The following is a 21,327-nucleotide window of genomic DNA, read 5'->3' on the forward strand; positions in this document are numbered from 1 at the left end:
AAGCTTTATTTCTGAAATAAATATATTATTTCATTATATTTCATGAATGAACAAAAGCAAGTAATTTGTAGATTTTAAAGTATTTAAAATATTTAAAGTAACTTGAATTATGTAAAAATTTGATATTTAGTTACATTATATTTATTATAAATGTTGCCACCCATGTAACATGTATAAGAGAGAAAATCAGCCATATACTGTATCATTGATCCCGAGTCGCTTAAACAATGAGAAATAAATATATTGACATACTTTGACGCTTGAAAAAAGATTATCATCAAAATAATTAATAAAAGTTAACTACTGGAACAACATAAAATGCATGCCGTTTTATAGCTTAAAAGCTGGACTTTACCACGCCTATGTGCAATATGACCAAATCTTAACAAGTGCTTTTTAATTGGCTAACAAATTTGTAGTTTTCCATGTTCATAACTTATACTTAATAAGACATACATACTGTCAAACACATGGTCAAAACAACACAGATCAAAAAGGTCTCAAGAAAAATACAGCAAATATTGCTTCACTAAAATGCCAAATGTACTGTATATCGTGTCAAAGCTGTAAAATCGTACATTTGCAAGTTACACATGTAGCTTTTTGCTGCATTTTTACTTTTAATTAATGAGAAATAAACAGAATATAAGATGTAGAATAGAGTAGAAGATGCTCCTGATTAAAATGAGCCCAAATAAAGTGTGATGATGTGTTGGTCTTTAAATAATCTTGAAGAAAATGTGATGCTACCTCAGATATCTTTTTAATCATCCTAGGGGTCATTCACTGTTTACAAATTAGGCCAACACTACGTGATACGTCACGTATTTACATTTTTGGAGAGGTGTGTCAGGCCACGACTTTCGCCCTTGAATTCTAACATCAAAAACTGCAGAATTTTCCAGGTGCTTCATCATTGTGATGTAACTGAAATATTTAAAACAAAACATGCTCTTGGGATTTATGTTTTAAATGGTAATGAATTTATAGGTTTTTTCTACGTCCTCCATATCACTTTCAATCCTGTGCCTGACACTCCGAATAAAAATGAGCCAATAACCAGGAATAATGCAATCTTAGAAATGGTGATATCTGCTTTTGCCAACTGTAGGATTATCCATGAATGAAGCCATCATATGAACACCCCACCGAGCCATTAGAGAGTCATAAAAATGAATCTAAATTGCTGAAGGAGACGTCTCTTCCATGCCTGCTTAATCTCAAACTAGGGTTTGTAATAACAGAGCTGAGCAATAAAGAAGATCCTTCTTTGTTCCACAAACTTAAACCCTCAGCATGACCTTCTGAAAAGGTTTCCTTGTGAGATCCTCATCAGATCCTCATTATTCTGCAAACAGCAGCTAAAAGGCAATGAATGAACACTTCACACAAAACCATATAAAATATTCACCATACCTAGCCTTGATAGATAATTCTGAAAAAAAAAACTGTGATCAATTATAACTGAAAAATTTATCATTTTAGCTTGAAATACCTTTTAAAATATGTGTAGTGATTTGTAATCACATCTAACAAATCGACGATTATAATCTTTAATCTTGTATGGTAAATATTCAAGGCTTAACTTGATATTATACCCTGACAATCAGGTCTCTCATAACGTGTAATGTATTATCCATGTTGTAAAACCAATTAATTAACCATTTTGTATTTGTAACCAGGGATTTTCATGTTTTGTCACTTACACATGTAATATTCATGAAAGCATGTCACATCTAGTATGTAAATGCTTGTTTGTTTACATAGAGAATGTTGATGACAACGAATGGCATGTATCCTGCACTGGTTTCAAGTAAAAGTTAATGATTAAACATTCACTATTTTGAGAGAGAGTTGAAAGAATCCTCCACACAAAGGATTGTAAATCAACTTTGAAACGGACAGACCAGTCGACCGTGTGACTCTAAAAAGCCATTTCTGATTGGCTCTGGACACCTTTGGAGTGTGGCCAATTTCAGTTCAAATTTTTCCAAAACAGGACAAACTCCCTCTTCTACTCTTCTTCTCTCTTGCAACCCTCTCGTTGAACCGTTGTTTGGTCTCCTCTTTTCGTCTCTCTTGCTGATTCCAGATCAGAAACGTTGGCCTGTATTCAAAGATAATTTGACTGTGGTATATTTTGATAAATAATCTCATCCCTGTTTTTAAAAGCTTTCGCTTCAAAGCTGTACCTAAATATGTGTAATATTATTTTCATGAGAATAATATTACTCCAATAATTTAATTAATCATAATTTCCTTATTAAAGCTAATTCCCTACAGTAGAAATTGTTAGTGGATACAACGAGATGCTGTACTACGATTTTTGGTAAATAATTTTATTCAGTCAAATAATCTAGTTATTTGTCATTTATCTCATTTATAATGGTTGTCGAACATGACTAATTCCATTATAATTTTCCTTAAATAATAATGTAGGTTAAGGACAGTTTAATTTAATTCCTACCTCACACATACTGTTCCTACATATAATGGTGGGAGAATTGCGGTACTTTAATCTGTACCGTGTACATGTACATCAACTGAATTTTTTTAAAATTGCAATTAACCGCTCCAACTAGTTCACAAATCGGACAGAATGCTCGTGTCGCAACAGCTCTCGAGTCAACACTACATTGAACTGAGAATCGCCTCTTGGAGGTGTCGACATACTGAGCATGTCATTGCGCAAGCGTGTAATTAAGGGGCGAATTGTCGGTTTCAGGTGTATTTTGCTGAACAACAGAAAGTGTAACAAAAAAAACATACTGGAAATATGTTTATAACTTGATTGTATTACCATTTTATCAACATATGAAGATGATCCAGTCTACAGTTCTTTAGTCAACAGCACACTGAGTCGATCACAGCAGTTCTTGAGTCAACAGTACACTGAACTGAGAACTTTCGGACATAATACTGAGAACTGTTGATCATAATGCGTAAACTGAGGACTTGATTGAGGGGGGGCGAAACGTTTCAGTCAAGAGATGTAAACAAATTTTATTATAGAGTATTGTGCATGCAGATTATATCTGAAGTTGTGATGAGCTGGATCATGGTTTCTGTAAAAAAGGGTGACTTGATTAAGACTAGTTTAATAGTTTATATGCTTTAGACTTGTGTAGAACATCCACATTTGTATATAAGTGTCAGAATTGAGTGCATTATGTGCAACACTTTAATGTAGTATATGTTGTAAGATCACTAAATAACACACAAATGACAATAAACTCCCTTATTATAACTTGTAATAAAATGTAATAATCAGCAATATGTGCTTACATATGGCTTTATTGAATGTGTTTGTGTGTGTATTCTACGACGGTGGTGTATTAGCATTATATATAGTGACGTCATTACGTGATAATGTAAATTAACTGGTGAATCATTTTTTTGAACCAGTTCATTAAAACGAACATTCCAAAAGAACCAGTTGTGGAAAAGAATCGGATTTCCCATCATTAGAATGAACGTTACATTTTTAACATTATTTAACCTTGATGCAAATGTAGATGGAATTGTTGATGTTTTTTGGGAATGAGGATTGACAGATTTTAATCCATGTCCATTTTGAAAAAAATAGCCCATACACACAGGACTTTCATAGACTTACATAAATAATAATAAAAAAAGAAGAAGTAAAACTCATAATGTCTCATAAGGTGGACAGCTTATCAAAGTAAAACTAAAGTGAAAACTGTATAAATGTTAAAATGACTCATAGTTAAACCCTACCTAAAAAAAATTGTCACGGTTAACAAGTTACGCCAGTCATTTCCACTTTGAATGGCATAATCCTTACATTCTTGTGGTGTGCGTCCTCAACTTATGTTGGGCATCGTCATCTTACTGAAATTAGATGAGGAAGACTGTCTGATCAGACTAATTTACTGTGACCATATTATTTTTTATTGTGAAACTCTGTGCCATTGAGCCCACAATAGAGTGACGTTAATTAGAGTCAGCTGCGGAACTGCTCCGTGAAACAGGGAGAAAGAAAAAAAAGAGCCTTATTCCAAACAAATCAAATATCTGCCTTGAATGAACACCAAAAACAGGATGTGGCAGATCAATTCCACTCCAGCAGAGCAAATATATTTGTCAAGTCACACTTGCACTCAGTTAAAATGGAGATACTTTGACACAAATGTATTTGTTTTTCTTGTCTTCCTGTCTTCATTGCTGAAGTGTTAGACCAGCTACAGTAAACCATCTTAAAACAAAAAAGACACACATCCACTTTAGGATGGTTTTGCAAGTAATTTTGGCCCATTTTCAAAATGGTCCTAAATGGTTTCAAATGCTCTGCAAGACCAAGGAAAGGTTCAAATCAAGCCCGCACATGTATTTCAGACAAAATATTTTCAGTTTCTAGAGGAAGACCAAATTAGAACATTAAAGAAATAGATTACCCCCAAAAAATGTTATTCTTCCACAATTTTCAAGAAATTATGATTAATATTTACACACAGCTCTTTTCCATCCAATAACAGTTCATGGTAACAACATCTGTCAAGCTTCAAAAAGGACAAAAAAGCACTATGAAAGTATCATTAAACTAGTCCATATGACATATGTTCTGTCTACCAAGTCATATAAAGCCATATGGTGGTTTTGTGTAAGAAATAGGCTAAAATTTAAGTTGTTATTTGCTGAAAATCTTCTGCAATTTAGCATTTAGATTAAAAATGGCACATCAATGAGTCGTGCCAAGTTTAGAATTTTTTAAACCAAACATCGTAAGTTCTTGTGTGTGTCGTGGCTAAACCTGACCCAAACCTGACTCTGCTTTTGCCGATACCAAAATGTCAGTCTGTTCACACAAAGCTATTGTATGGCTTCAGAAGACTTGGAATATAGTGCATCATGTGGGCAACTTTTATGATACTTATGGTGTTTTTTGTTTTGTTGTTGTTGGGTTTTTTTTTTAGCTTGAGAGCTGTAGTCACCATGATCCATTATTTTCAGTTTGGGGTCAATTGTTTCTTTATTTGGTGCCTTAGAAGATCCCATTAAAATAAAGAACTAATAACTAGTGGACGTCTTTAACCGAATCAAGAACTTCCATGCTTGCTGCGACACTTACTTATAAAGGCTGTCAGGCTCCAGGCACTTGAAAATGAGTGAGTAGACCATAGTATGAGGATGCTCTCCACCTCTCCGTCCTGCTACCACACATGAGGAGCTCAGGTCTGAGAAAAGATCATCCATGAGACTCAGAACCTCTCCTGAAACAGAGAGAGAAACATTCCTGTTAACCCAGAGGAAAACAAAACACCATGTTGTTACTTTAGAACCTGACAGAAAAGACCAATATATGTTACAAATGGTTGCATGACATTTTGACCGTTGTGGCATCTTCCTTTGTGGTCTTGTGTCCTGCAAATAGCAGTTAAACAAATAAGAAAACGTTCAGGTCAGCTTTTGGGAAAATAATAACAGACCGGTGTTTACTGCAAATGCTACCGGGCATGACCTAAGAAAAAAGAAAGAAGCAAAAACAACTTCTGACACCTTTAATTTTAGTAACTCTAGAGCTAGACAAATACGCATCGCTTCAGTTTTTAAAACATTCCAAAGTACATATCCAAACAGCAGAACTAGTCTGGGTTGCACGCCCTAAGGGAACAGTAAAGAATGGGCAGTTGAGGGGAGGTCTAGGAAAGGGGGACTGAATGAATGAATGATTTAGCCATTTTCCCAGAAAGTGCAGTGTTAAATGAGGGAAGCTTCCCAGATGCATTCCCACACCTTAAGAGTGCCCACGCCAAGATCTCTTTTTACAAGGTCCCAAAACCCACTGCTTTTACTTCGTGGGCCACCACGTCTAAAGAAGTTTTGTATATTTTACAAACTTGATATTCATTAAACGGAAAACAATGGAATGGCAACCCCACATGTATGACCACAAAAAGGCCAGTGTTGAATAATCCCGATGATGGAATGCTCTTAAATTCATGCATAGTTTCCTCTCTTCCAAGAAGCACACACTGCTTATGTTCTATATGGCACAAAGTTTCTCCTGCACTCCCCTTGAAGCTGACAGTCAAAACAAAGCCATGTAAATATTCCATATGCTATATGCAATGTAATGTTATCCAAAAGATTGTGGGAGGCCGTAATGACAAAAAAAGCATAGCCTGCTTTAACCCCTAGTGTATTTGTACAGTATACCTCTGTGTGTGGTAAGACTTTATATTTTCTGTTATTGGTTTTACTGCATCACACTAGAACATTTTATTAATTGACTCTTTGTGAAAATGTCTAAATGTGAAAAGATGTGTTGCATGTGTTACTTCTCATTCAAAAAGATGTATCCCAATTCTGAACCTTACCATGTTGCATCATTGTAACAATGTAAGCAGGCAGGACAGGAAAGCGCAGAATTTATGGTAATCCAAAACAGACATAAGAAATAAACCAAAGACTCGACTAGACAATGATTTAATAAATGAATAGACTAAGAGAACAAAGTTACACATAAATACACAAGTAATAAAAAGGTTAACAAGTCTAGAAACACGACAACCAATGAAATGACAGGTTAACAAGACAATGAAACATGAACCAATACAAAGGCAAGACTAATAAACTAATGACCAGTCATGACAGGACACATGAAACATTAGGGTCACATGACAGTACAAGTAAACCACTTTACTAGAAAATGACAGGAAACAGGAACAAGGAAGTTAACTAAATTTGAAATGAAAATACATGAATACAAAACATGAACAAAACACACATGGCATCAAACCTGTTGAAGCACTTCTTAAGGATTTTTTTTTAATGTTTAAATTAGGGCTGTTGACATTAACATGCTCATTTAGTGTGATTAATTCTATGAAAGAAAACAAAAAACATACAAAAATAGCGCAATATGTAAATTCCATAATATGCCTTGATGTTATTTTGCATTCCACAGTCAGCAGGGGCCAGTCAACGCAGTCTCAGCTTGGGGCTTTACTGTACCATAGAAAAAGCAAGAGTGGGATTTACCTACAACTCCTTCGGTTTTACAAGCAACATGCCTCATCAAACCAACGCGAGCAGGGAGCGTAAAATGAATAATGAGCTTTTCACGAATTACATGCTTTTGCATTCAAAGACAGCTTGACAGAGCTAAACAAAATGCAGCGATCTCGAGATACATTTTTCAAACTTGAAGAGAATATGTTTGAAATGTGTACATAGACACACATTTCTAATAGCACTGATGGACCACGTCCTGTGTGAGATAGACAAACTCAATTTTAAAATGGATTGCTTCCCAGTGTAGGCCAATAATAAGATTCTGTTCAATGTTATGGAGAAAAAACAAACAATATATTGATTTCCAAAGGCAATTTTTTTATTGTCTACTCTAAAAAAAAAAATCTAATACAATAATTAATTTGAGTAATCTATATTATTATGTATTTTTATTACATGGTCTCTGGAATACTCCATTCTGATTGGTCAATGGCACCATCCAGCAGTCAAATATTGCTCTGGGGATTAAGATGTATCAGACCGATCATCCAGGCTCCGCTTCGTGTCAGTGTCCTGATCACCGTGTTGTGGTTTATTGTGCGATAGCCGACTGACTGTACATTATTCCTTACATATTTGTATATTATTTAAAGTAATATATATGAAATTATCTTTATTTAAAGGTGCACTCAGTAACGTTTTGCTCATGTTGGATTTACTGTGACACTGTTATGTATTTATTACCTTGTCTTGTTTCACCGTTGCCCTTTGTTTATCATTTTTGTCACTTTTGTAACTCCTTAGTTTTCACTTTTGTCCCTTGTTTAGTTCCATAGTCTCCTTGTTAGCTTTCGTGTTCTCTGTCATTGTTTTCACCTGTCCTCATTAGTCTACCATTGGTTTCTGTTTATTCACCTTGTTATCTTGTTTTGAGTTCTGTTGTTCATTGGTTCCTGTCTTCCCTTGTTCATTGGTTCCTGTCTTCCCTTGTCAGTGTATGTAAACCCTGTCTGTTTGTTCAATCGGTGTCTATCGTTGTTTGTTGTTAGCCTGGTATGTGTTCCCTGCCTGAGTTCTCTGTTTTGTTGCCTGAGTTCTCTGTTTTGTTTCATCGTGTTTAGTTTTCAGTTTTATGTTTTGTTTCCCCATTGAGGGTTGTTCCTTTGTGTTTACTTGCTCATTTATTTAATAAAGTCAAACTGCATTTGGATCCGCATCTCCTCGTCTGCCTCGCTGCTCAATCGTTACAGACACCTAGTGGTGTGGATGCAGCCTATTTTATAATCAATAGTTTTCAGTTACAGATGCCATTGTAGAAATTCACTATTCACAATCAGCCATGATTAATTTAATCCAAGAGTGAAAGTGTCTATTTACAAGATGATTACAGCGATTAAGCTTGAAGTATTCAGCTGGCCATGTCATTTTAAAATGGGAATCCCCATGATGGTGCTCATGCCCTATGTAGAATAAAACAGCTTTTATAAGTTTACTGATACGACTAGAGTCCTTATCACATGTGAGTGCTCAACGTGAAACGTATGTTTCAAAATTAAAATTAATTTCTTTAGGAGTAAAATATTTTTAATGGGGAACAAATTACAGAATGCACCATCAAGGGTCTTTCTCAGCATATATTGATATATGTGGTTAATTTGATAAATTAATCAGCACATTATCCAATTAATTAAATTACTTTTTAATTGATTGACAACCCAAGGTAAAATAAGAGCAGGGTTCGAGTGTTATGGTGGATGTGGACGATGATCATTAAATAAAGACTTGTATTTGGGTCTGTTCCTCACACAAAGTTACAAGAAGGCTTCTGAAGACTTGGAATATTGTACAAGAATAGCATGGATTACTTTTATGATTATTTTTATTGTGCTTTTCTCACTTTTTGAGCTGCAGCTCTGACATTTTGAAAACTCCCTTTGTGTCCCAAGGCAAACAGTAATAATAATAATAATAATAATAATAATAATAATAATAATAATTGTTAGCAATGCAAGCAATGGAAAAATTATTAAATAATTTTCTTCTTTCAGACTGGGGTAAAATAATTGAATACTCCTGAAATTAGTTGAATATGGCACCAGAATGACATTTAAAATACTGACCAAGAGTGATGTTATGATGGTGCAGGCAAAGAGTTGCTTTAGTAATGTTTTGTTACAAGGTTGTGTTGATTTAAACAAACAAACAATATCCAACTTTTTGAAAACATAGTGTAATGAACGATAGTGAGATCAAACAGACCCAAGAACAGAGGAAAGGTTATAGGATTTATAAACAACAACAGTGCACTGTCACTGGATGTCAAGGATGCCGGCACCGGCTGGAGCAGTGGGGAGAGATGAGAAGCAGGTGCTGTGGCTGCGCTCGGGGGCTATCCGTGAAGAGTGTGTTCGCAGGATGAGTGTGTGCATTGTAGAAGTCAGGAACAGATTAGTAGAATCCTCCGTTGAAGTTTATTGAGGTGCAGAACAAAGGATGGACTCCCGACATGCTGGCAGAGACGAGGTATTCTCCGTGGAAGACCAGCTAACATGCAGCAAAACTGAAGGCAACCACACACCTGACACGCTGCCAACCAACAGATTCACAAGACAGGAACAACTAGATGAGTGATTGAGTGAGGTTAGTACACAACATCAAAGAAAAATCTAGCAAAGATACTGAGAACATAACAGACGTGAAGGATACTGAGAACATAAGAAGGGTGTGAATTATAGGAGAACAGGTATTGCTCTGCACACTAATTAATGGCATGATCAGCATTCCCCTGGGAACAATCAATATTCCCATGGAAATGCCGATCATGCATGCCGGCCGCGCCTATCAGACATGATGGAGAGAAAATGACAAAACAAATAAAATAAATCAGCGAACTCACCAGAGCAGAACCACCCATGACCTGTGCGTGACCTGTACATCGGTTCCTTGTGTGGAGAAAAGAGGATGTTGATAACTGAGGCTGCACTGGAATGGTGATAACCCTGTAGATGACGACTGCAAGGAGTTGTGGGTGTACTCGACCCAGACTAAATGATCGCTCCAAGAAGACGGATTACGGGAGGTCACACCGCATCTCGAAGTGACAGGCAGTGGCTGGAGGAGCCCAGCTGGAGGTACATAGGATGTCTTATTAGTCGCACAAATCGGGCAAGTGGCTACGAATCGGTGTACGTCCTACGTTAGTGATGGCCACCAGAATTGCTAATGAGCATCTAGTGCGAGCCGCCCCTGGATGACAAGTGACGTTGGATGAGTGACCCCCATTGTAAGACATGCATCCATGTGTTTTGTAGTGCAGCATGGACTTTAGCCTGCACCTCCCAGGTACAATGGTATCCGGTATCTCAAAAAATTGAGATAAGGAGTCGGGCTTGATGCTACACATGGTCTTGGATATTCTGGGAGAAGATCAGAATATCATCAAGATAGACAAACACAAAATGATCGACTATGTATCTAAGCACATCATTCACGAGTCCCTGAAAGATGGTGGGGGTGTTGAACAATCCGAAAGGCATGACCAAGTATTCAAAATGCCACTTATGAGTGTTTAAATCCATTTTCCCCTCATCCCCCTTCCTAATCTGGACAAGGTGATAAGTGTTGCGTAAATCCAACTTTCTAAATACGGAAGCTATCTGCGAGAATAATGATTCTTCACCGTGATGTCATTGAGCCCCAAATAATCTAAACAGGGTCTAAGTGAGCCATCCTTCTTGTCCATGAAGAAGAACCCTGCCCCTACTGACAACGAGGAAGGGCGTATGTGACCGGCCTTAAGTCATGATATGTCAATCGTACTCTTGATAAATCTGCCGGCTCATCCTGCAACAAAACACAAGACTCGAAAAGGCAGAATTAAGACAAACAAACAATAAGGACTCCAAGCAAGAACAGTTTGGGTTGACCAGTCTGATCATGTATGGATTGTGCATTACCAACCAAGGATGCCCCAACAATACTGATGCCGATGGAGATTGGATCGGGTAGACTGACAATTACTCTGTATGATTCCCAGAGACGAAGGTGACTGGCTTTGTAGATTGAGTGATGATGGACAGCGGTGTGACACTTAGGGTGTTAGAGGTGATGGGTTTATCCAACTGGACCACAGGAAGCCACCACTTAGAAGCCAAATTGAAATCTATAAAGTTCCCTTCAGCTCCGGAATCAACCAAGACAGAAACTGTGTGACAGGCAGGTCCATACTGCAGCCGGTCTGGGAGAAGTGTCCAAAGTACAGGGATTTTGTTCAAAGGTGTAGTGCTCACCAGTAACCCCTCTCCTACCAATGAGCAATGTATTTTACCAGACAGGAAGCAGAGAGATGATCAGAACAAGCACAATAAAAACACAGTCCATAACAAGACATTGCTGCTTCATCCTACATGAGATAGGAAAGATACTGAGAACACGAAAGCTTAAGAAGGGCATGAATTAAAGGAGAACAGGTTGCTTGGCATGCTAATCAGTGACATGGTCAGCGTTCCCCCGGGAACAATCAGTGTACCCATGGAAACTCTGATCATGCATGCCGGCTGTGCCTGCGAGACATGAGGGTGAGAAAATTACAAAACAAACAAAACACTGCAACAATGAAACATAAGTGAATATCTCTGTGTGATTATAGGCAAAGTCCAGGTAACCACAAACTATTAGAACAATCTATGCCGAAAAGCAGTGTCAAAACAAAATGTATGTTATATGTTCCTATGCATGTTATTTAGCACTTTTAGGTTTCAACCACAGATGTCGCTAAATAGCCTAAAGTTCTGTTATGCAGCTTTAATAATATTGAACTAAGTATAAAGTAAAATAAGAACATCAATATAAAAATAAATACAAATTAAGAACATTGCCATCATATAGATTGTGTAGACTTCGAATTTAGCACACAAGTTGAATGCACTTCTTTTATGGTGTTTTTTCATCCTTTTATCTACATAATTCCGTGTAGCCCTGGCCTGAATTATGTAGAAGCATGAGAAGAATTTATAGAGCATATACGTATACAGTTACGTTTGTTTGCAGGAGTGCAAGCCACCTGTTTTGCATTAAAAGTTAATTATACTCAATGTGTCGAAGCGACATCATGCACGGCATGCAAACACAGAAGCATCTCTTCAGTATGGCCCGTGATGAGAGAAGTGACACCTTTATAGCACTGCTAGATCTGGATCAAAAACAGCCTGCTCCAAATGAATGTGACTGTCAAAAAACAAGCCATTCGGACTCTATCAGAGCAGCGCAGAGCACAAGAACTGTGTGAGATCTGTTCTATTCATCTACAAGAAGACAAAATGTCAAGAAGTGCTTAAAATTGACTATGTATATTACAGTGCCTATTCCTCAGTCTATTTCCCTCATACTGACACAAATATGCAAGGAATGCACGGATGGAGCCAGATTCTGGCAGCCTCCTGACAGCTTCAAGCCGAGAGAAAGTACAAAAGGGAAATGGGTATGAGAGCTTTTTGCAGGTAAGGCAAAAGGAAGTGGAAAAGAAAACCATGTTTTATGTTTCTGGATGTGGTTTGGATCGAAACAGTATCTTTGTATGTTTTGATAATCAGAATAAATCAACAGGCCGATCCGTGACTTGGAAGGAGGAATCCAGCCACTCATGGGGCTGTTTTTTTTTTTTTGGGAGGGGGGGTATCACATACTCCAGCAATCCTGAAGCGAAACAAAGAAAGTAAAGAGAAGTCAATAAATTGTAACAAATTCTTTCTAGCAAGTCAGTCAACATTTGGCCATCTTTAGAGCGTCCCAGGAGACTATTTCCAGTCATAACAGCAGCTCCTATCGACTTAAATGAGGGAACACCGAATGATCTTACAATCAAAGAGCATATTTCAAATCAGCAGTAAAATTTGACAATGCTGGTATCATACATTTTCCCAGCTTGCATATGTGTATTCTCTTGATGATTGACAGGCGATGTCTGAATCTGACTGGCTCTTTTACCTGTGAGTTTAACCTTTTTTCCTTTCTAAATCCGTTGACCATTGGGCACTAGAGCTTCTTGGTTGAGTGTTGAAATTTCTCCCATTCATTTTAATAGAAGTGGCCCATCTCTGCTAAATAGTCTCTCATTTTAAGTAGGAAATGTACATTTAAGTTCAAAATGATCACCCACTGCTGCTTTCTTTAGACCAGGATGGATTATCAGAGCTGAAAAGTTCAAACTATATCTGAAACACAACTGACTTTTAAACCATTTATCACTTCTGTCTATAAGTAATAGTGCACCCAGAAATGTCTAGGTTACGGAACCTTCCCTGATTGAGGGAACGATACGTTGTGTCGAAGAAGCAACACTAGGGGTCTCTCTTGAGCGCCGAATATACCTCTGATCTATGAAAAAAGGCCAATGAGAAGTTGGCAGACAGAATTTGCATGTCCCGCCCCCGAAAATACGGGTATAAAGGAAATCTTTTTCATTCAGGATTTTTCTGAGGAGCCGGAAATGGTCCGGCCACAACAGTGGCTCGGCTCAGCGACGTGGCCGGGAGGACACAAAATCTCATTCCCTGCATCAGGGAATGGAGGTTACATCCGTAACCTAGACGTTCCCCATCTGTCGCTCACTTTGATGTTGTGGCGACACTAGGGGTTCAATTTATACCCCGCTATGCGCTGAGCCGTGTGCATGTACTGCTGACACAGGAGCGGGCAGGAACTTGGCGTGCCAGAATGACCAGCAGTATCAGACTGCATGTACCCTTCCCCAATGCCCCATAAAGTTGTCGGAAACCCTTATAGGTATCCTAGACAAGGGAACAAGGCAGCGCTTGCAACATGGCAAGCGAATGGTCCGAGCCTAGCCGGGCCTCTTTTCTCTCTATGTTTCTCGCATAGAGCAAAACAGCTGGGGCCCTTACACGCATCGTGGGAAGGGGGTCTTACCCAGTTTCCTATTCTTTCAGGGGGAAAAGACCCTGCGGAGACCACACCCGCCCAGAGAGGGGGTGGTAAAAGTGGCGAAATACACCACATGGGCTTTTAGGTCACATGTGTGTAGTGGCGTGGTGGTAGATCCCACCTCTTCGGAGGGAGGAGTTTATACAGACCGGGGGCCAGCGGGAACTGCCAAAGGGAGACGCAGGTCCACTCGTAAGGAGACCGTACCATGGAAAATACACACAGGCGGAACATCCACGTAGGAGCCCTAACCTGCAGAGCACCTATTCCAGTACAGGGTAGATTAGAGTACCCGCAGTGGATTGGGTCGGCAAATTCCTCTGCCGAATTGCGGACCCACAGGGCTAGGGAGGAGTCATCCAGGGAGCCGAGTGAGGGCTCTCCAGAGAGAAAAAGCCTTTTTTACCTCAGCCGAGGGAAAAGGCGCTAAGTGCAAGCAATTTACCCGGTCAATCCGTTAGCGTGTTACCGAGTTCTACCGGATCGGACCTGAGAAAACATGGGATGAGACTGACTCTACCCTGAGATTGTAGAATCTCGCAAAGGTATTTGGTGTTGCCCAACCTGCTGCTCTGCATATGTCTGCCAAGGAGATGCCTCTGGCCAGTGCCCATGAGGACGCAACACACCTTGTTGAGTGTGCTCGGACCCGCAAAGAGGCGATAGGCCAATGAAATGGCATCCACCACCCAATGGGAGAGCCTCTGTTTGGAGACAGCGTTCCCTGTCCACTGTCCACCGAAGCAGTCAAAGAGCTTTAGCGGTCAATGATGACGACGACCTACAGGCCTTGGAGGGGAGCACAGGACGACCCCTCCAGGTGGTGGCGTTCTCGGGGCATAGGTTGCAACCACCCTATCCACCTGGGGAATCGCCGTGTACCCGTGGGCCACTCCGCTGTCGAGGGTAGTGAGAGCAGATGAGCGAGGGGCTTTATGACGAGCAGAGAGGGGTGCTCTTCATGCAGTCGTCAGCTCATCATGCACCTCCGGGAAAAAAGGGACCGGAGGGCATGGCTGTGAGCGGCGCGCAGACCCTAGGAACCAATCATCTAGCCACGATGGCTGTGGGGAGGACGGAGGGTTCCAGTCCAGCCGCACGCTGGTGGCGGACCAGGAAAGCATGTCAGACATCTTGGCATCAGCCTCAGCCAGGGCGTGCTGGCCCGAAGGCGGCAGCCCAGACGAGTCATCTGCGTCAGATGCCGGACCACTCTCCGATGCAGCGTCGAGCTCATCCAGCTCGGGGGGCTCAAGAGGATATGCAGGCTAGCTGTGAGGCGAGCCGCTGTTGCCTCAAGCCCGGACGGAAGTCAACGAGCGTGCCGGGGGGTGGGAGGTTCACAGAGACGTACCCGGCAAAACCGCACCCGCTGCCATCCCTGGATCGCCTCCATCACCAGCCGCATCGTCCTCAATCCCGTGGGAAGAAGGAGCGACACGGGGCAGCTAGAGTGGCGTTCCTTCGGTTGAAGGAAAGCCGCGACCGCAACGTTGCCATGGTCATGTTCTCGCAGTGAGAACATGAACCATCCACAAACACTGCCTCAGTGTGATCGCAGCCCAGACACAAAAGAAAGTGCCTGTATAACTCTTTTAAGTTTGCGCTGTTGAAGAAAACTACAAACTGCCGTGCAGAGAAGGAGAGAGCCGCTGATGTGCGCCGTAGATCCAACAGCAGATTGACCAGAGGTAAGAGGAACAGGTGTGTGACTATCATCAGCTCCAAAGAAAATTTCTGAATGAAAAGACACATTTCCCCGCCTTTATACCCGTATGTCCAGGCGCGGGACATGCAAATTCTGTCTACCAACTTCTCATTGGCCTTTTTTCATAGATCAGAGGTATATTCGGCGATCAAGAGAGACCCCTAGTGTCGCTTCTTTGACACAACGTCGAAGTGAGCGACAGACGGGGGATGAAAATTATATCATTGTTTACTGACCCTTAACCTCCTTTTTGGAACACCAAAGGATAATTTTAAGACACTTGAGGAACGTGACCACATCTGTCAAGCTCTAAAGGGGCTCATTAATGACAAATAAATAATTTACAAATGCATTATTAATCATTGATATGTGATTGGTCCATGTACCTTTGGTATAATTAGTTTTTTTATTTATTGTGTTCAAAATTTAATAACCAATAAAATGACTGTTTACTCGTTTATCATCAAAAAATTATTTGTTTCATATAAGAAATAGAAAAACAATAATTCAGCTCGATTTCTCGTTTCTACCTTCAAGTGCAAATAATAAGTGTGTAATTTGATTATTCGATTTGCATATGTGGATGGGTTGTGTCATCATTTCTACAGACTTTTCAACCTGCAATGTCATCTGCTCTTCCTCATTCCTTTTCTTCAGACTAAAGGCCATTTCATAGGGGATGTGGCAAGCGCTAAATAACCGCAAGTATATCGCGTAGCCTACATTGAGGACAGCTTTTTTTTTACAGTCAATGCGTTGCTCATGTTTTGGTTTCAGGAGCACACGTTGCCATTGATACAATCAAAAAGGACTTGATTTTTCCCGATATGTTAATCTTTATACCTTATTATAGTGAAATATGGGGGAGTCAATTTGTGTCCTTATATGTGAAGAAGCTTAGAACATAATTTATTATACATTTTTAATGGCTACAAATAGTTTTAATCATGAACTGATTGAATAAAATGAAACCCTTATCTATTATTCTGTTGTCTCTCTTTAAAATCTGGGCTACATGTTCTGAATACAGACAAGATGTTACCATCACAATTTGCCTTCAACCATTACACAATAAAATATAATATTTTATGGACAGCGAATTTGTTAAAAATTTAATGGGAATTAGGTAGATAATTGTTGTACATGATTAAGGCTCTTCTAGCCACAATTTGATTATGTTTTTTAATAGTATTGCCCCATTATAATAACTAGCCTTATTAATATTAGGCCTATACCCCATGTGAGTGCCTTGGATTTTTGGCTTGGTACCATCAACGTGATTCAGTTTGGATGAACAAGGCTACACTTTTAAAACACTTTTGCTGTACTACTTTAACTTTTTTTTTTATAAACAATAAATAAATAAATAAATGTTTTAATTAAACAGATGATCGGTTACTCAGATGATCGATAAATTAATTTGACTAGGGATTAATGTATTGAGCGCAAGGGGCCGTTTTCAGGTTCAAATGGGTAGGTCTAATTATTTCATTTATTTATTTATTTTTAATAAACAAAGCAAAATGCAACTGCATGTCAGCCAAAGTAGATCAGGAACTAGGCGGATAGACGGTAAGTGAAGAACTGTGTGCGGCTCGGTGCCCCGACAATGAACTTGACACTTGCCGAATAAAGACTAAAAAGCAAAATGTTTAAATAGAAATGAATAATAATAAAAAAATTATAATAAAATAAATGAAAAAGAAATACACAAACAATGAGGGCTGAGCCCCTACCCTCAAAAAAACCCCATGGTCATTTACGGGGTCACTCATGGTCATGACCCCATAGCATCTCAATTCATAATCATGCTAATTTTCCTTTTGAGAAAAAAAACCTAAAAAAACACTGCCAGCCCACTGTGACAAAAGCGAGTTGGTGAGTTCAATGGTATCGTATCCAGGTGTCCATTGCTTGATGAGATTGCAATAAACATGCATGAGTCAAAAAAAATATTTTTTAAGAAATATTAATGTTCTTCATTAAAATGATTAGTTTACCTGCAAAAAATCGGCAAACTTTAACTGACGAACTCTTATTTTCTATGAACAGGGCTGAAGAAGAACAGATGATGGTCCGTGTTGACCAATCAATGGAAATAGGAGTGTCAGGCCTGCCGACATGTGCAAAAAAATATTCAGGTGATAAACTTGTATTTATGCATTTCTTTTTAAATTGAAAAACATACAGATACAATGTAAATTGTTGTGATGTGATAAAGAAAGATAACGGATAACTTGAAAATGATCCGAAGGTACACGACATGTAAATGTTATTACAACATGCACAAAACTTTATATACAGTGCATCCGGAAAATATTCACAGCTCTTCACTTTTTCCACATTTTGTTATGTTACAGCCTTATTCCAAAATGTATTGAAATTTTCCTCAAAATTCTACAAACAATACCCCATAATGACAAGTTGAAAGGAGTTTGTTTGAAATCTCTGAAATTTATTAAAAACAAAAACAAAAAGCAAAAAAAAAAAAAAAAAAATCACATGTTCATGAGTATTCACAGCCTTTGCCATGACACTCAAAATTGAGCTCAGGTGAATCCTGTTTCCACTGATCATCCTTGAGATGTTTCTACAACTGTGGTAAATTCAGTTGATTGGACATGATTTGGAAAGGCACACACCTGTCTATATAAGGTCCCACAGTTAACAGTGTATGTCAGAGCACAAACCAAGCCATGAAGTCTAAGGAATTGTCTGTAGACCTCTGAGACAGGATTGTATTGAGGCACAGATCTGGGGAAGGGTACAGAAACATTTCTGCAGCATTGAAGGTCCCAATGAGCACAGTGGCCTCCATCATCAGTAAATGGATGAAGTTTGGAACCACCAGGACTCTTCCTAGAGCTGGCCGCCCTGCCAAACTGAGCGATCGGGGGAGAAGGGCCTTAGTCAGAACCCGATGGTCACTCTGACAGAGCTCCAGCATTTCTCTGTAGAGAGAGGAGAACCTTCCATAAGAACAATCATCTCTACAGCACTCCACCAATCAGGCCTGTATGGTAGAGTGGCCAGACGGAAGCCACTCTTCAGTAAAAGGCACATGACAGCCCGACTGGAGTTTGCCAAAAGGCACCTGAAGGACTCTCAGACCATGAAAAACAAAGTTATCTGGTCTGATGAATCAAATATTGAACTCTTTGGCCTGAATGGCAAGCAGCATGTCTGGAGGAAACCAGGCACCGCTCATCACCTGGCCAATACCATCCCTACAGTGAGGCATGGTGGTGGCAGCATCATGCTGTGGGGATGTTTTTCAGCGGCAGGAACTGGGGGACTAGTCAAGATCGAGGGAAAGATTAATTCAGAGTGCTCTGGACCTCAGACTGGGGTGAAGGTTCATCTTCCAACAGGACAAAGACCCTAAGCACACAGCCAAGATAACAAAGGAGTGGCTACGGGACAACTCTGTGAATGTCCTTGAGTGGCCCAGCCAGAGCCCAGATTTGAACCCGATTGAACATCTCTGCAGAGATCTGAAAATGGCTGTGCACCGACGCTCCCCATCCAACCTGATGGAGCTTGAGAGGTCCTGCAAAGAAGAATGGGAGAAACTGCCCCAAAATAGGTGTGCCAAGCTTGTAGCATCATACACAAAAAGGCTGTAAATGGTGCCGAAGGTGCTTCAACAAAGTATTGAGCAAAGGCTGTGAATACTTATGTATATGTGATTGTTTTAGGTTTTTTAATAAATTTGCAAAGATTTCAAACAAACTTCTTTCACGTTGTCATTATGGGGTATTGTTTGTAGAATTTTGAGGAAAATAACAAATTTTATAAATTTTGGAATAAGGCTGTAACATAACAAAATGTGGAAAAAGTGAAGCACTGTGAATACTTTCCGGATGCACTGTAACAGCTGCTATTTTACCTCATGTGTTATATATAATTAATAACACATTCAATGTTAGCAATACACCTCCTATACCTTAATGTAAAGTGAACACATATGATACATTTATTAAGGAGTTTCCAACATTAAAAGCCTCTGTAAGTTCAGCATGGTTTAATGGTCATCAGGCTTTATTAGATGATATCTGCTGTGAATGAGCATGAAGACATAAAAAGTGTTTTTGTAGAGGACTTTAGGTAACTAGGACTAGTTAAGTTGGGACAGCACTCAGAGTAGCACCATTCTTTTGACATCAACGTGACAATGAAAGTGACAACACAAGTCAAGTCAATCAAGACATTATAGTCATGAATACAAACACAAACACTCTTTTTAATATCACTAGAGTAGTCTGTTTTGCTCCATTGTTACTTAAATCATTACATTTCATGTGCTTTTTTTTATTATTAGACTATTAGTCTCAATAAGTGTATTTAGAAAATGAACATTCTGAGTTCAGTACAAGTTAAGCTCAATCAACAGCATGTGTCGCATAATGTTGGTTTCCACAAAAACTAATTTTGTCTCATCCCTCCTTTTCTTTAAAAAAACCCCCAAATAAATACAAATTGAGGTTACAGTGAAGCACATACAATGGAAGTGAATGGGGCCAATATTTGAAGGGTTTAAAGAAAGAAATGTAAAAAAAGCTTATCACTTTTTCCTTTTTCCTTACATTCATTATTCTGTTAAAACTCATGTATTATTTCAGCTGTAAAGTTGTTTAAATCACAATTTTTACAGTAATTTCTGGGTTTTAGCATTTGTTGACATTACATCATCATGGCAATGAAGTTGTTAAATTGGTTATAACAGTTCACAGAAAAGGTTAGGAAGTGATTTTCACAATAAAGTCATATTAACATGCATATTGTTCATATCTTGTGGCTATACATTTGAAAAAGTGAGTCTTAACATTTAAAAATTGGCCCCATTCACTTACACTGTAAGTGTCTCACTGTCACCTTGTTTTATTCTTTAGTTTTGTTTTTTTAAAGAAAAGATGAAAAAAAATCTAGTATTTGGACACAACCCTGGCTCTGTAAATGGGATAAAAACAAATTGGAACATATCGGGTTACTTAACTGTAACCCCTGTTCCCTGATAAAAGCTACACTTTGATGCTGCGCTGATTGAGCGCTTTGGGAACGAGAATACCCACGCCGCCGCACTGTGGGTGTCCAGACCCTTACGGTTGAGTAGCTGTGCTCACAAGAGCATGAGAGGTCTCAGACATGAGCTTGTGATGTTGATTCAAGGACGTGAGAGCCCATGGCATGAGTGGCATGAACATCCAAAATTCTTACGAATATGTGCGGGGAGGACCAGCCTGCCGCACCACAAACATGCTGCAGAGGGAACATCTAGCCAAGGCTTTAGAGGAGGCGACTCGTCTGGTAGAGTGAGCCCTGATCCCTACTGGTGAAGCTTGACTGTGCACCTCGTAGGCCAGGGCAATAGCATACCTCACCCATTGTGACATTGTCTGCTTGGTGGCTGCCGCCCCCTTGTTGCGGCCCCAGTGGCAAACAGATATTTTCCCTGACTTATGACACTGGCTAGTGCGGTGGACATAATTCTGAAGGGCATGGACTGGATACAGTTTGTGAAGTTATTCCTGCTCCAGCGCTGTAAACGGCAGGGAGCAGAAGGCTTCGAGAGTGACCATACAGTCGAGGAGGAACCATAGGCAGGTAGTCAGGATGAGGGTGCAATATTGCTTGAGCTATAGGGCAAAATCTAAGCAGGCTGGCAAGACAGACAGAGCCTGCAGATCCCCAATTCTTTAGAG

The 21,327-nt window shown here is 39.5% G+C and overlaps 1 protein-coding gene across 2 annotated transcripts in view; it reads right to left on the minus strand.

Annotated features, from left to right (window-relative positions):
- The window catches only part of LOC127637737 (astrotactin-2-like), a 749,824-nt gene that overhangs the window by 33,657 nt on the left and 694,840 nt on the right, over positions 1 to 21,327 (minus strand). For both annotated transcript variants that reach the window (XM_052118989.1, XM_052118979.1), the window contains one exon: positions 5,090 to 5,231. In XM_052118989.1, the coding sequence (XP_051974949.1) occupies positions 5,090 to 5,231 (142 nt within the window). The remainder of the gene's footprint in view (positions 1 to 5,089; positions 5,232 to 21,327) is intronic.

Source organism: Xyrauchen texanus, chromosome 4, assembly GCF_025860055.1.
Source record: "Xyrauchen texanus isolate HMW12.3.18 chromosome 4, RBS_HiC_50CHRs, whole genome shotgun sequence".
NCBI classification, from domain to species: domain Eukaryota; kingdom Metazoa; phylum Chordata; class Actinopteri; order Cypriniformes; family Catostomidae; genus Xyrauchen; species Xyrauchen texanus.